General features: G+C 40.8%; 1 protein-coding gene across 5 annotated transcripts in view; it reads left to right on the top strand.

Annotated features, from left to right (window-relative positions):
* The window catches only part of LOC147886189 (putative 6-phosphogluconolactonase 1), a 33,213-nt gene extending 23,754 nt beyond the window's left edge, over window positions 1-9,459 (top strand). Inside the window, exons 4-8 of one of the 5 annotated variants that reach the window (XR_015543360.1) lie at window positions 1,502-1,620; window positions 1,736-1,799; window positions 1,957-2,118; window positions 8,447-8,932; window positions 9,152-9,459. Coding sequence is in view for 4 of the 5 variants with exons in the window: in XM_087395988.1 (XP_087252114.1) it covers window positions 1,502-1,620; window positions 1,736-1,799; window positions 1,957-2,118; window positions 8,447-8,668 (567 nt within the window). In the remaining variant the exon portion in view is untranslated. Of the gene's footprint in view, window positions 1-1,501; window positions 1,621-1,735; window positions 1,800-1,956; window positions 2,119-2,276; window positions 2,399-8,446; window positions 9,127-9,151 lie in introns of those variants that run through there. The other 4 variants (XM_087395988.1, XM_087395989.1, XM_087395987.1 and 1 more) reach the window with 4 other exon arrangements.
* Window positions 9,460-15,908: the final 6,449 nt, after the last annotated feature.

The raw sequence follows: 15,908 nt of genomic DNA, 5'->3' as shown, positions 1-15,908 counted from the left end.
TGCGTTGTTCAGTACTGGGCTGCTCATCACAGCTTGTCTGAAAGCCTTGCCCAGTTCTTGTAAGTCCCAAGGCAGGATTCTACCTCCTAGCGACCCATGTCCAGAGAGTTATGATGGTTTGAGTCTTCTCACTCTCACCTGGTTTGAGTCTTCTCACCCTCAGGTGAGAGTAGCCTCCTCAAAGCAGATCCAAGATTCCAACTCTTTGGAAAGTTGCTAACCCTTAGGCTGGCTGTCTGAACAATTCACTGCAAGCTTATCTCAGCTCCTGGAAACAAGGACGGCAGCCCCAATCATAAAAAACAAATGAATCGCCGCGAATCCGCAGACTCCCTGATAAAACATGGGCCGCAGTCCTGCAAAGTATAACAGCGAGGAGGTCCAAAAGGATCACACCAGCCAAGCAAAGGATGCAGGGAAATAGCAATATCCCTTGTTTTCTCTTCTTTGTCTGCTTCTTTGGTCTCATTCACAGCATTCGTGAATGAATAATCTGCTCTCTTTCTCCCTTTGCCTTCTTTTTCTCCTATGCTTCACTAAAACGGACTGACTGGTGGTCCAATGCATGGTCTTCTTCCTGTCCATATGGAGGTTCTTTTCCAATCCTTTTGCACTAACCCATGCACGCTCATCCTTAGTTCGATCTTGGCCTGCCTTGATTACCTTGCAGTACATCAAAGGTCAAATCAACACATCAGGCCTAACTGTTTCAATGAAGTCCCTTTAATTTAACCAAATTAAAATCATATTTTGCTTTAATCAAAACTTCCTTTGATCTTCCATTCAATTACATAAAGATTAGCTATGTGGAGTCCCATCTTGTTCTCTCTTTCCATTTCCTGAATGACATTTCCAAATAATTTTTGTCCTAATCCCATCAAGCAATATCCCTTTTGTTAGTAAAGAATGGGGTATGTTACATGTACTCCAATTTATTTATTAAAAAAAAGGTGTTTAACGAGAAATAAAGTAAAGGAAATTGGTGGAGCTGTTTTTCCTATTTCTATTTGAGCTTTTATTAACTGGGCATCTCAAGTAATGTTACAAAAGTGCATTATTTATAAGATGAAGGAGACCAGTTATTTGGTTTATCCTGCAGAAAAAAAGGCAAGTGATAGGTGATAGACCTCCAAGTAATAAGGTGTGTGGCCAGTTGAAAAATAATGACTAACCTCCTTGAAGGGCTTGTTGGCAATGTTGGTTAAGTTATTTTAAAACAAACCGATACATTCCGCTAACAAGGCCCTGAAATCATATTTTTCGTTTTCATTATGCTGTTGTAGACTTTGCATAAATCCTTTTACTGGCAGCATTATATTGCGCTTAAGATATGCCTCTTGTGGTAGAGTAGTTGCTTGATGTTTGGAATCATATGCCTACTGAAATTTCTAGTTTCTTATCTACTAATGTTTTTTCCCTGATGTATGCTATTTAATTCCCTCTTTTGTGAAGCCGTTTCTTGTGTGATTTGGTAGTTTCTCAATTAATGCTTGGAGCAAAGTGTTATGCCGTACAGGAGACATTCCTTTCAAAGCTCAATCTACCCACAGCTCAAATCCATGCTGTCCAATATTCTCGTAATGCAAGTGTGGTTGCTGGAAGATATGCTTACTTGATAAGGTATGCGTGAGATGCAGTAGTTCAATAGTTTTTGCAAAGGTCTCTTTTAGAGTGATAAATCCCAGAAGGGAATATAGTATGTCTGCTAAATTGTATTTAGATTGAATGTTGGCAGGAAGTTGGCCAGAAAACAAATACTGAGCTTAGATAGTACAAACAAATTCCCTTGTTTTGATTTGGTAAGTCTATAAAAATGGATAGTAATTGTTGATTTTGTTTCCTCTTGGAATGATCTTTTAAGGTTTGCAAGTTCTTGTTATTCAGTTTAGTCTTTAACAGAGAACCATAAATGCTTTTTCAGTTTTGTTGCTCCATTCTCAAGCGAAATTTGTGCAGATACTGCTAGGAATAGGGCCAGATGGCCATGTTGCCTCCTTATTTCCAAATAGTTTAGCTTTGGCAGAGGAAAAGCAGTGGGTTGTAGCTGTTTCGAACTCTCCAAAGCCCCCACCAGAAAGAATATCATTCACGCTACCGTGTATCAACTCAGCCTCTCATGTGAGTGTTGCATTATCAAGTATTACTGTTTTGCCTTTGTTTAGGTAACTTCATCCTTTTTGTCCTTTTTTTTCTCTGGTTATATCATCAAAGTAAGAAGATCATCGTTTTGTAGTTTTTAAGTATTGTTAGTCATGATAGATCTGTAGCATGTGTAGGTATGGATTTACAAGGCTCCTTATGCTAGAAAACAGAGGTGGAGGTTGCTTGCTACAGCCAATGCTCCCTGCAGCAGAGGATAATGAAAGCGTATGCCCAGAAATCACACAGTGCTAATTCAAATCACACTTCTTGCCTTAATGTGTCAATGTGCAGAAAGAAAGAAAGAAAGAAAGTTTATTAAAGTCTTCGGGAGACCGTGAAGGTCTATGAGACTAAAGATAACTAAAGAGAGAGAGAGAGAGAGAGAGTTGCAAACAGTTGTTGAACTATGCTCAAGAGGGTAGAAACAGTAAATATGTATTGTTCCAAAGATGACGAAAAACCTTGTACAAAAGGTGTACACAATGTGCCACCATTTAGCAGGAAGGTGTTGCCTAGATATGAACGCTTGAAGGCGACTCCTCCTTATCAGGGTTGTCATTTTTATTGTCAAGCTTGCCGTTGCTAGGCTTGCCCTTCCTCGTGCCCTTGCTCGTCTTGTGCAACAAAGGCCTTGTTGTTGAACTCGTCGTACTTTCTCTCCAAGCTGCTTCTTGTAAAAAGTGAAGGCTCTAGCTCCTCGAAAGTAACCGGTGTCAACCATTGTCCTGCAACAATGGTCGTTACAAACCCTTTATAGCTCTTGGTGAGCATGCCAAGCAAAAGCCTAGCAATTCGTGCTGAATGCTTCTGCTTACCAACTGGTGACAGCTGTTACGCTCTAGCTGAGGTGGCATGACCTCGGAAGAATCAGTTGACATTTCCCTTAAGGATCTACGTTTGTAATATATGTGTTTGCGCTTCATGTAAATGATCGGGAGGGAATTAATGTCAAGGTCCTAGGTGAGGGCTGATAGCTCTAGACTAGGTGGATTTAAGGCTAAGGGCCTAATGCAAGAAATGTGCCTAGGGGCAAAGGATTTCAAAGTATCCCAAGTAGGGGTTAAAAAAAAAGATGCATTAGGAAAGGCCCTATAATGATGGCATGTGGCATCTAGATCCATCTAGGGAGATGGGGCTTGTTGGAGTTAGTGAGAGAATGAGAAGGGACCTTCATGTATGTTTTCAGATTTTGATTTTCTCTGTGTGTACTCTCACGCTCCAACAAGGTTGACTGGGTGGAAAGTTATGGTGCTAGCTCCCGTGATTATCAGTAGTTAGTTGAGAGTCTGTAATATTTGGTAATCAGAGCTCGGGGAGGCGAGCTTGTGAAGTGATAGTGTGAGGCTTCACTGTGGCCAGCGTGACGTGATGCAGAGCGTTGGAGACGGTACCAGCGTAGTAGGCTGTGATGAAACTTGGAGCGACGTGACGAGCAGTCCGTCTCAGATACATCGAAATAGCTTGGCATGCAACTGAGAGAACAGATCGCCATCAAAGTAGCGTAGAGGTTGACTACGAGTTCGTGGGTTGAGAAGCGAATGGAATTGAAGGGTCGAGCGATCTGCCTTCATAGCAATTCGTCAGCAGATTGCGTTGGTCGACGGTGGTGCAGGAGTGACGTAGCAAAGCTGCAGCGAAGGCTCGCAGGCTTGACCTGCTCCCTAGTTCTAGGATATAGCGACTCGTAATACAGCGGGCAGATTTCGACGAATAGCATCCAATAGATTGACGAGGAGCTACGTAGTGGAAGAGCAGGAGCGCTATATATATGTTCGGCCAGTTGTGATAGCGTGGTGGTCACCGCAGCATGAATAAAGAGATTCGAAGGTTACGAGTTCAAAGGGCTTGTAGATAGTTCGTGGAGGTGTAAGACCTTCGGATGATTAGGGCGTAGCAGAAGCCCGTATGGTCTTCTGTGTTCCTAGGTACCAGTAGGTTGACGGCGCAAGATCACGATTCAAGAGACGATGGAGTAGCGGATTATGGTTTATTGTTGGTCATCGATCGTTGCTTAAACAGAGATTCAACGGATGGTTAATGGTTTGGCATTCAACCACCAGTTTGATAAGGAGGCAGAGAAATCACGATCTGATTGGGGTTCCTTAACATCGAATTCATAGACCAGGGAGCACTTTACCCATTTTTCCCTTTGTTTTTGTCATTTCTGTTTTGTTAGAAACAGATTAGGTTTTCGTGGGTTCCCAAGTTGAATGAAGGAGAAGATGCCATAGATGTGTTAGTAGTTGTAGCAGACTTGGGAATTTTTTTTGGCTTCTCCAAAAAAAATTTGTGGACAGTCTTTGAGACTATGCTTGTGTGCTTCAGTCAGAGTTGATTTGCAGGAATTTCCCTAGAATTGGGAAAAGCGGTATTTGGGTTATGCCTGTGTCAAATGCCTAGTCGGTATTCCCTAGAATAGGGAATTGTGTCAGAGTGCCAGTACACTGAATTTTGTCAGTTTATAAATACAGTGTTCTAGCGGTGTTTAAAAAAAAAAAAACACAAAATAAAACAAAACACCCATTGACATGAATGGAAGCAGAAGAAGGAGCTTCTAGGATGGACCTTGTAGAGTTAGGAGTCCGGCCGACCCAGCAGGTATTGCGCCCAGTAGTTCACACCTTATCTCGCAGGATTGCATCACTTGAGGATGTCTTGCAGCAGTTATTAGCGCAACAGTTACAGGCAAATGCAGGGCAGTCTGAACTTAGAAGAATGATACATAGTATGTCTGCCAGACCTTCTCGAGATGAGAAAGGAAAGGCTCCGATGGAACCGGAGTCTAGTGTCCATACAGTCGAGCCTAGGAGGGCTAAAGTACCTAATATTGCCAATTATAGGCCGAAAAAGTATTCTGGTCGGATGAATGACCATAGTTCTGATGTCATTGAGACCTGGTTACACAAATGGGACGAGGCGTTCGCCATTTGTGAAATCAGAAATGATATCAAGAAAATCCGCGAGGCCACCCACATGTTTAGTGAGGCAGCAGATCGGTGGTGGATTAAACAACAGAAAGATGGTATTGCATCCACTACCTGGGAGGGGTTTAAAAGGGAATTTAGGAAACACTTCTTACTTCATGACGAAGCATCCCGAGCTTGGGATCAGTATAGAAACCTTCGTTAGAGAAATTTGTCAGTGGCAGAATACACTGATAAGTTTCGAGAGAGCGTAATGAAGGTTAATGAACCCCTATCTCAATCAATCCAAGTGAAAGATTTCATATTTGGATTGAATGATCGGATTAAAATGGAAGTTCAGGCTATGTATGCGAACACGTTGGATGATGCAATAGCCATAGCCCTGAACTATGAAGATGCCAAGGGCAGCAGGCCAAGTGGGTTTGCACAGGTCGGAACCCAGTATGGGTACCAGAAGAAAACTGGGTTTAAGAAGAAGTGGATTAGTAAAGGGAGTGGTTCTTAGCCGAGTGGTCAAGCCAAGCAGGCGAAACGAGTTGAAACTCCTAAATCAAGTACCACCATTGGAGTGAAGAGGAAAGTAACGCCAATGGCAGCCCGGGCTTAGTCAAAGTCTCCCTTAAACCCAGAGCAAAGAGAAAAAGCGAGGAGAGAAGGCTTGTGTTTTGGTTGCCTTCAGCCTCATTAGTGAAAAGATTGTCCACGAATTAAGGATCGTCGGATGGCTGAGATGGTAGTCTCAAAATGCGACGTGGAAATGGAGGGAAGTCCCAGAGCGGAACAGATGCAAATTCAGCTAGCGGGATCTTCTTAGAGGTCAGTACCTTGTTTGTTATCTGATCCCTCACCACCTTCATCTTGGTGATGTGATCCCCCACTGTGTTCGCTGCCTCCTTCCTCATGTTGTAGGGTTCCGTTTCCAGGTCAAGGATTCTGGCTGCGTTGTTGATCTTGTACATATCATTCAGGGTGGTCTGCTGAAAATGCCATGTGTGCCAGTTGAATGTGACGGAGGACTGAGTCTGCAGTCATGCCAATAAATTTGGCCGACGCCTCTACATCTCAATCCCCGACTGCAACTAGATCCGCTGGTGTCACCAATACCCGAGCTCATTTTTGATATTTTGTGTTCTCATCTCATTATGATCAGCGAACCACTAGGTGGCTCCAGATCTTCATCTTTCAGAGAGGTCAGTTGCTTCCGTTGAGCTTACCCAATTCCATAAAGCTTGGAATGGGCAGTCTAGCAGCCATGATGAGGCAATGAAGGGCTTAGGAGGGGTACATCTATCTGGATCTGGATCAGCCTCCTTCTCGCAAGGGTAGCCGTCCTTCAAATGTAGAAGTCAATTTCTAGAGGCTTGAACCGATATCTCCTTTCAAAGCTTCTCACCCTCGAGCTTCTAGCATTTGTGAGTCTTCCTCAGGGCTCTGATACGATGTAAGAAAACAGAGGTGGACGTTTCTTGCTGCCGCCAACGCTCTCCTCACTGCTGAAGATAATGAAAGCGTATTCCCAGAAACCACACATTGCTAATTCAAATCACACTTCTTTCCTTTATGTGTACATGTGCACAGAGAGAGAGAGAGAGAGAGAGAGAGAGAGAGAGAGAGAGAGAGTAGAAACAGTAAATTTACATTGTGACAAAGAACATTGTACAAAAGGTGTGCACAATGTGCCACCATCTAGCAGCAAGGTGCTGTGTAGATATGGACCCCTGTGATGACGACAAGACTGTTCTCCTACCTCCGCCGGGCACCTTCAAAACACAGTCAGCCTGCGTGGTCTCCTAGATATTTAGTGGGTTGCATAGTGATGCCCTGCAAACACACTTCCTCGCTGCTCCGATGGACAGACAATGGTGAGGTGCTGTTTGCTCCGTGATTCTTGATCTCCTTGCTGCTTCCGTCTGCAGCCGATTGTGAGGCACAAGTCTCCCTTGATTCCTGTCCTCCTTGCTGCTGTGTAGGCAGCCTGATATGAGGGCCTTCTGTAGGTGTTCTGGACCTCCTTGCTTCTGTGTAGGTAGCCCAATATGAGGACAATAACCTTCTAATGAGCAGATTCCCAAGAGAGAAATATTCATCACCTGAAACCTTGAAGAAGAGAATAAGTAATGCCCCCTCTGGGGCCCTTTATATAGGGCTTGGAAGCCCCTGGAAATTGCCCAACCAGTCTACAGACTGGCCCGACCCAGATCTGCAGACAACTCCTACAAAACTTGACGCCTTAGCCTTGGCTATCTTCTGCAGGTTTCCTGCCTGGCTCCTGGAACCTGTGCACGTCTGCAGGTCTGTCTGCAGCCCTTTGACTTGTTCCTGACGGCCCAGTTTGGCTGTCCTTGCAAGGGCTTCTTTGCTCCAGGCTGCTCCTGCCTCTGTTGCAGTCTGGAAGCCTGCATGCCACCCACGTGGTAGCTTGCATGCTGCCCATTAGGCGGGACACACCAATTTCTGATGCTCTTGTAAATGGAGCAAATCTCTTGTAGTGTATTGGGGTGGAAAGCTACCTCCACTTGACTCAAGATGAGGTAGAGAGTTACCTCTATTTCACCATGATGTTCTTGTTGATGACTGCTTGTCTGATCATTATAGCTGTTTTAGGAGACTCAACACTACTGCAATGAAGATGTTAGGCCCATTACTTTCATGGGAAGCAGCCTCTATGGGTCTTGCCATTCACTGTAGATCTTAGTGGAGCTATAAATGATTTTTAAATGTTTTTTGAAGACCTATTAGACTCACTGGAATTAATGAAATAGCCAATGTGAGTTAACCACACAGCTTGAGAGGGAATAAACTAATTATTCTATTTTGTATAAATGTCCCAGGGGAGACCCAGCAGGATCTTTAGGACAGTTAGATACCATATCAGTAAATCGTTTACTTGCTGCAGCTCTATGATTTCCTTTCCAAAGGCTTTCTGTGCTTTCCAAGTTTCCAATGGTTAAAAATGCTGCAGAGGATAGGAGGATGCAGGTGATACTTCTAAAACTTGATTCTAATATTGCTGCAAGAGGGGCGCTTCACCTTTGACAAATGCCTCAGCATAACTTGCAGCTCCTCATTTCATGGATTATGTCCTTGCATCTTCCTGTTTTCACCTGGAGATCACATTGTGTGTGCATGCGCGCGCGAGAGAGAGAGAGAGAGAGAGGAATGAAACGAAACACTCATTCAGTCTTTACTGGATATGGGTTTCACCTGGAGACTCATGGTACCCTTGCAAGAGCCTTTTATGTTCTTTTATACTGTGTGGTCTCATAGATTAAGAGTGCGTCAATAGGGAAAAAATTATAGAGTTGCTATGCCTAAGAGTTCAGTCAAGGAACCATGTGTGCAAGAATGTTCTGCTGATGAAAGCGTGTTTTTGTGAGCAGATTGCATTTGTGGTCGTTGGGTCTAATAAGGCGGAAATTTTGCAGCGGGTCCTAGAAAGACCTGCTCTTCCTGGGGCACTACCTGCACAGCTAGTAAGGCCATCCAATGGTATTATGAGTTGGTTTGTGGATAATGAAGCTGCCAGCAAGCTTTCTATTGACACATGGGGGGATCCGAAACAGTTTCCCACGGTAAAATTCAGCTCAGCAAAGATAACATAGACAGCTTAAGGAGGCTTCACAGGTGATTTTTTAAATGAGGTTAAAATTTCTGATCCATCCATCCCTATGATGATAGGGTCGGCAATGGGTGTTGTGCTTTTTGTAGGCTTTTTCCCCCCCCCCCCATGCAGATCACATGGAGAGTACAAATTGTATGACCATTTGATGCTGGGAGCTAGCACACATCCGGAAGCAACGTATTGCAATTCTTTTTTAACAAAGCTTATGTCCACCGTTTTGCATATTTCACAAATCGCAGAATGTGTGAGTAGTGTACGTCCTATCAATGCCAAAGTCATGTGATATCAAAGCTAGATTTGCATCAAGTCGAATATGACACAGGTTGTGTGGACTGCGGTCTTGTGAAAGTAGAAAGATGGCTGTAAAGAGGGTAAGGGAGATAGATGGTCCCCTTCCCTTTCCATGGTCGATATTTGTGGTTGAATGCGTTTTTATTTGGGGGGGGGGGGGGGGTTGTTGCAGCAACCGAATTGCCGCCTCGATTTAGTCGAGCAAACTCTTCCATCTTGTGACGGCACCTCCCTTCGGCACGTCTCTGACTCATCATTGTCTTACGATCATGTCTGTTTTGGTGCTTTTCAATATTATTTCTCCTTCACTTCGTGAATTGTTGTTATTGTATGATTTGGCTGAATAATGCTAATGCTAGAGCCCCCAGATTGTATCCCATCTCATATTTGGACGTGCCAAGAGCACAGTGATAAAGCATGAAGCCTGGATCAACTCATGTGCTTGCTATCATTCGGTTCCAAGTGACGAGGAGCATATGCTAAGGAATCAGAGTGTCATTGAGACAATATGATGCTTGTCAGTAGGATGATTTGGATGTCTCTTGTCTAGAGGTGTTTTTCCATTGCTTTTGATTTTTCACAATAGTCTTTTCCAAAGACTTCACATTGTAAAAATATTTTCTTAATGTAAATATAGTGGTTTCACCCCAAAAAAAATGTGTGTGTGTGTGTGTGAGAGAGAGAGAGAGAGAGAGGAGGAGATGATGACAACAATGCTGAAAGTTTAAATGCTCGCTTAAGACTGAATGCAAACTATGGAACTCCGATGATACTTTAGGGATAGTAAGCATTTGCAATCCTCTAAGAGCCATCTTAACTAAATGGCTGCACATGTTAGTAGAGATATACGCAACCTCTATTGTAGATTGTTGTGGTGGAATGCTTTTTGGTGGACCAAGATATACAATGTGAATTTAGCATAAAAGTGTTCAAAGTTGACTCATGTTTTGGGACTCTCTCTCGAATTTACATCACAAAAGCTAATGAGTTATGGATTTTAAACTAGCTTTTCTTGATGTATGAAAGCTTGTGGCTTGCTATCCCAGTTCGATATCGCTCTATATGTCCTGTTGCACTTATTATCATTTGGTGCAAAAGTCCAATTGCATAGTATAAGGTGGATCATGTTGATGCAATAGATATATCATCTTGCTAACTACTTGTTTAAATGTGGGTTTTATAAAAGAATCACTCGTGCTTCTATATGTTGTGATTAGTCTTTATGAGTATACTCATTAAAATGCCATATCTTGAGTTGCTCAAGTGTAAAGTCAATCTTGTTTGATTGAAAACTATGCTCATTCTCAACTCGTAGTATAATCCAATTGATGCATTTCAAAATCATGCATGGATCAATCTTGATCTCTTTTCACTGGCTATTGTAATAATGAGGTCAAGTACAAGAGTGCTATATTTGTAGGAGCATCAACATTTCTCTTTTTACATACATGATGTCGTTTACTTACTCCTTGCAAACTTTAATTGTTTCTAATGGTTATCAATCTTGTTGTATCAAGTCCATGGGGCTTGCATGTTATCTTACTCTGCATATCAAAGGCTCAACACTCTTTGAGAACAAATGTTTGTGTTGCCTTATATCTTCTTGAAAGTCCCCATCCAAGAATGTCAGCTTGACAATCCTATGATCCAATTAAAGGTTTATATTGCAAGAAAGAGATAAACTCTATTGGATGGATTCATTCTACGATGTGTACACAAGCTTAGTAGGAGTCAATATCTTATTATTTTGCAACCATCTCTCCTTATATTGTTTTATTGTATTAATTGCCCTTGAGTTTGGCTTTATGGATCCATTTGCAACCAATGATATTCTTTTCATTAGATGGCTCAATCAAATTTCAAGCATAATTGTTTTAAATATCATCATTTTTTTCTTCCATCAAGCATTTATTGGAGTATGATGTAGTCTCTTTGGAAAAAATAAGTTGTCTATTTGTGTGACATGTGAAAGCTTTGATAATGCCTTAAGCCTCACATTAAAGCTTTTTTGGCATTGGTTTGATGGATGTAGAGGCTTCTTCGTAATTTAAAATGAACCATGTGATGGAAGGTTTGGCGATTGACTTGAAGGCTCTCTCTCATTTCATTGATTCTTGTGAGTCCTTTTGGATTTGAGCCATGAGTTGTCGAAGATTTATATTTTATGGATTTGGTTTCTTGACTACATCTATTCCATTGCCCTTAATTGAATGACAATCCCTTCTTTCATTTAGACCTTCAAATTTATGACATGTAGTTGCTTCTTTTTTGGTCACCAAACGCAATCTCTCTTTTATTTAGACCTTCAAAGCTATGGCATGTAGCTGCTTTTTTTGCATATCCATTTCTCGATTTTGGCTTTAAAGTGCCTCTCTTATCTTTTGCATGTGGTTGTAGGTTGAATAAAAAACTATGAGATGTCAAACAATGTGCTTGCACTTACGAGCAAGAACTTGGTTTGCATTGTACTCCTTGCACTCTCAACTATGATGTGTTATGCCATGTTATTTATTTGGTTGCTTGGACTTCAGCAAAAAGAAGTTTTTATTATTGGATTGAAGGCATTTGATCTATTGACCAAATTGAGCTTCTACCATGGTCTTGCACCCTTAGAATTTTTAGACTAATTTAGACCTTTTCTTCCTGAAGCAGATAAATGCCATTCTGTAGCATCATCTATACGAGTGACAAAATATGGCATATTCAAGTATTTGGAATGTTGTCATGGGCAGATTTTGAGGGTGGTTTTACTTGTTTGGTTGGATCTTTAGAAATGGTTTTTTTTCTACTTGCTAACAAGGCATCTTTCATATGAATCGCACATTGTGAAAGGGAGGAATCCATCCATTATGTAGCATGGCTTGAATTGAAGATAATTTAATTGTTCGATACCATCAACTTGGTTCATTGTGTGCAATCATGCATACATGTTGTAGCTTGCTATAGCTAGCTTTTAAAATATGCTATCTTTGATGTTGTGCTTAGTGCTCTCTTCTTTCAACACCAAGACTATTTTCATCAAAGTGCACTATAATTGGATGAGTATTGTAAGACATTTGTTGTGAGTTCGAGGAGTACAAACAAGATATTACATATATATCAATATGATTAGGTAGTTAAACTTGAGTGTCACCAATTCCCTCGATTGGCAATGGATAGTCGAGCAATTAGTGCATCCTTCAGTCCTTTACTCAACCACACACAAGCCAAAAGAGCAATTAGAAAACGTGAGAAGACATATCTGATTTTGGTGAATACGACAACAGCGGCTACTCCAAACACTAAGCCTGCATACCAAAAGTTTCTCGATTTTCTAATTGTTTCTTAGAGGATTTACCATCTGGACTACCATGTTCTCGACCTGAAGATCATAGGATAGAAATCCTACCGGGCAATACTCCACCTTGCAAAGCTCTGTATAGAGTCAACAAGCTAGAACAAAAGAAAATTCAAAAGCAAGTGGAGGAACTAATAGAGAGAGGATTGATAAGACCTAGCAGTTCTCCTTATAGAGCACCTGTCTTATTAGTTAAAAAGAAAAATGGAACCTATTGAATGTGCATAGACTATCGTGCACTAAATAAAATCATAGTGAAGAACAAATATCCAATCCCTAGGATTGATGATCTTTTGGACAAATTGAAAGGGTCCAAGTTCTTCAGTAAGATAGATCTTAAATCAATAAGTCTTGAACTAATCTTTCAATAGCACATGTTGTTATGGAGTTAAGTCCAACATCCAACATCCAAATATTGATATCATACTCTGCCGTTGCAAGTGTAGTCACAAATATTCTGAGATTAATGTGAGTTGGTCTTATTTGATTGTATGGGTCATTTTGCCATTTGCACGACATAGTTTATGAGATGTTTCCAATTAGTCAGACTCACCCTTTTGAAGCATATCTTGCATCTGCTTCGTACTTCTTAGCTTTGTGGCATTGGACATTTTTCTTATTGTGTTATTCTTTGGTAATGTGGGTTCTAATTATAGTCTTTCACCTTAATGTTCTTTGGTAATGTTGGCCTTAATTGAACGTATTTTGTCTAGGCCCAGATGTATATCTATTGTATTGTGCATGCCGTTGTGGCTTCTTGCTTTTCAATTGCATGCCATTATCTTAGTAACACACCAACATAGTCTATTTGATAGTTTTGATCTTCTTCCTTGGTCGAAAGGCCAATTATTTCATAAGAATTGATTGTCATGGCTATAGCGATAATTGCCATGTAGAGAATTAGGAATATATGGCTAAACTTAGCTTTATGTCCTTCATCAAAGCCATTTCCAATTAATTTGTCATGTAGAACCTTCATCTTAGTCAGGTGAAAGATCATGGCATCACCATCTCTATCTTCAAAATGGAAAGTTTTGACTCCGTATTATATTGGAGCGTTTTTTAAGTTCCTTTGGTGAGACTGCTACCACTTATCATCGATGCAAGGATTGTTCCTTAAAAGCCCTTGTTAAAGCAAGAGCTTTCAAGAATGTGCAAGTCCTCTAATTGAGAGCCTACCCAAGAGGGCTCTACTCCCTCTGCATCTTTATATCACTCTCTACAGAGGAATCTATTTGCCAAGTGACCCTTGTTATAGTAGTTTGTGTGTCATTTGATCTCACCCTTGCATATAAAGGATAGCTTGGTAGAGTAGTAAAGTAGCGTCTTGCATATAGTCTCTAGTACTCAGGTTATTTGTTGATTGGATTGAGATCCAAACCCACTTTGTAGCCCATGTAATGTGCTATTTGGCATTGGGGTATTCATTTGAAGCCAAGATCAACCCTCGATGTGAGAATTTTCTTTGTTGTTGTGGGGAAACCTCCATCTTAACCCTTTATCCCCCAATTGTCTTTAAGTAGAAAATCTTCTTAGTCTCTTTATGAGTATGTCTCAATCTTGTAACCTAAATGATTTTGCATCTGTGTTGACATAGTGTAGATCTTGATCATGTTTGCACATAGGATACATTCACCATAGACTTATTCAAGCACGCCATAAATCCTAAGGTCTTAATGTTTTCACATGGTATTAGAGCCTCGTTTGGCTAAAGCTAAGTATAGTTGTCTAATAGGGCTTGCAATAGTAGAGGCTTCTATTGAATTAGTGTAATGGTAGCATTAGATTTTCCAGTTGCTCATTTTCATTTACATTGGCCATAATAGCTTAAACTTTCTCTCCTATCATCAACTTGGAAGTGGTGTGAGAAGATAATCATTGTTGCTCTCAAAAAACAAGTGAGAAGATCTCCTTTTTGTTTTGTAAAATATTTGGTAGCAATCTTATAATTTATCTTGTTGTAGTAGGTCTTACAATGCAAAGACTACTTGTTTTATTGAATCTCCCATTGCTAAATGGAATGTCTTAGTATTTGATACAACTATCAATAGAGGGGCTTATGCCTTGTCTCTACAAAGTGTTTATTAGTACTCATGGTTTGTTTCAAACAACCTTATCATATTAGGCCTTAGCACCTAGGGCTTACGCGTTGCACTTTGCAATTCTTAGATTTGACCAAGATGAAAACAATGACAAAGACGTTTGACCAGAAGTAGCCAAGCATACACAATGCAATAGCATATACCCACACAAAGATGCGACTAAGCCATTGAGCATTAAAGCCAAGTGAACCAAGCAACAAATGACTATGCAACGGATTGATACACATACGAGAGCTCAATGATGGATGAATCAGTTCAAAACCTGCGATGCCAAAACAAAGTACCTAAGGTGAAGCAAGAAAAAGCAACACGGATTGGTGGACTAGAGCAACCAAGCAACATGGATTATAGCAATGCATATAGCCCATACACACAAATAGCAACAAGAAACAAACAACTAACAAGCAACCCACAATAGACAATATAGACCAAGCTCAGCAACGGCATAATGTTAAGCAACAAGTAACTACTCTATGCAAAGACAACCTACATGTGGAAGTGTAGGCTTAGAGCAAGCTAAAAAATGCAACATATAACAAAAGAAACAAAATAAGCAACAAAGACTACAACAAAGTACAACAGACATCAATGACTAGCTTGCAATAGAGAATAGCAAGAATACAAGAAGTAATGGACACACTACCATCACCTTAGTAAAACTTGAATATCTTTAATACCCTAACATAAGCACATGTCAAAATTGACATGTGGTAGAGGAGATAAGGTAGGACTAGTCGGTCAAAAGGTGAGGTTAAATTAGTTCCACCTGGTAGATAAGGCCATGTGGTAGATCAGTCCAGTTAGTAAATGAGCCACATCAACAGGTTCACATGGTAGGCTATAGTGATTTTGACCCCTCTTCTTGATCAAAACTTGAACAAGCCATAACTTTTGATCTAGGAAGGATTTGATTGAGGTCATGATCAAGTTTTTGAGCTCTATATGCTTGTCACATCAAAAAAATATTATATGCAACTAGAAGCTGTCAATATTGAAGAAAACAATTTGGTAAGACCTTTGCGATAAATGGCAAAACATATCAAACTCATGAATGCACAAAGCACTATCATATGCCAACCAAAATCACAAGTGCATAAGATGACCATAACACATAATATGGCTTCCATATAAGGCATCAAAGGCACATAAGGCATAGGACATGAATAACAGAGCATCATGTAACAGGAGCATAAAGTCCACATCAAAGCAAGAGTCAAGCCAAAGAGCAAAGACTAAGTGCCAAGAAGCATCCCACAAGAAGATCAAAAAGTCTAAGAGCTGGCAGAAGAAGATGAAAGAGTCCAAGAGTTAGCACAAGGTCATCAAAGCAAAAAGAAGAAGCATGAAGTTAGCATCGAGGGACTTCATTGAGGAAAGAGTAGAACTCTAACACTCACTTCTCTAATGCAATAACAAATCAACCAACCTTACCACCATATCCTCTGATTGTTAAAAGGTTGCCATATGAATAGACCTTGTTTTTTTGGTCA

This window comes from Dipteris shenzhenensis, chromosome 24 (genome assembly GCF_047967505.1).
Source record: "Dipteris shenzhenensis isolate YYH24624 ecotype China chromosome 24, Dip_SZ_1.0, whole genome shotgun sequence".
NCBI classification, from domain to species: Eukaryota; Viridiplantae; Streptophyta; class Polypodiopsida; order Gleicheniales; family Dipteridaceae; genus Dipteris; species Dipteris shenzhenensis.
Note: the sequence above shows the minus strand (reverse complement) of the source record. Positions and strands in the feature narration are given on the sequence as shown.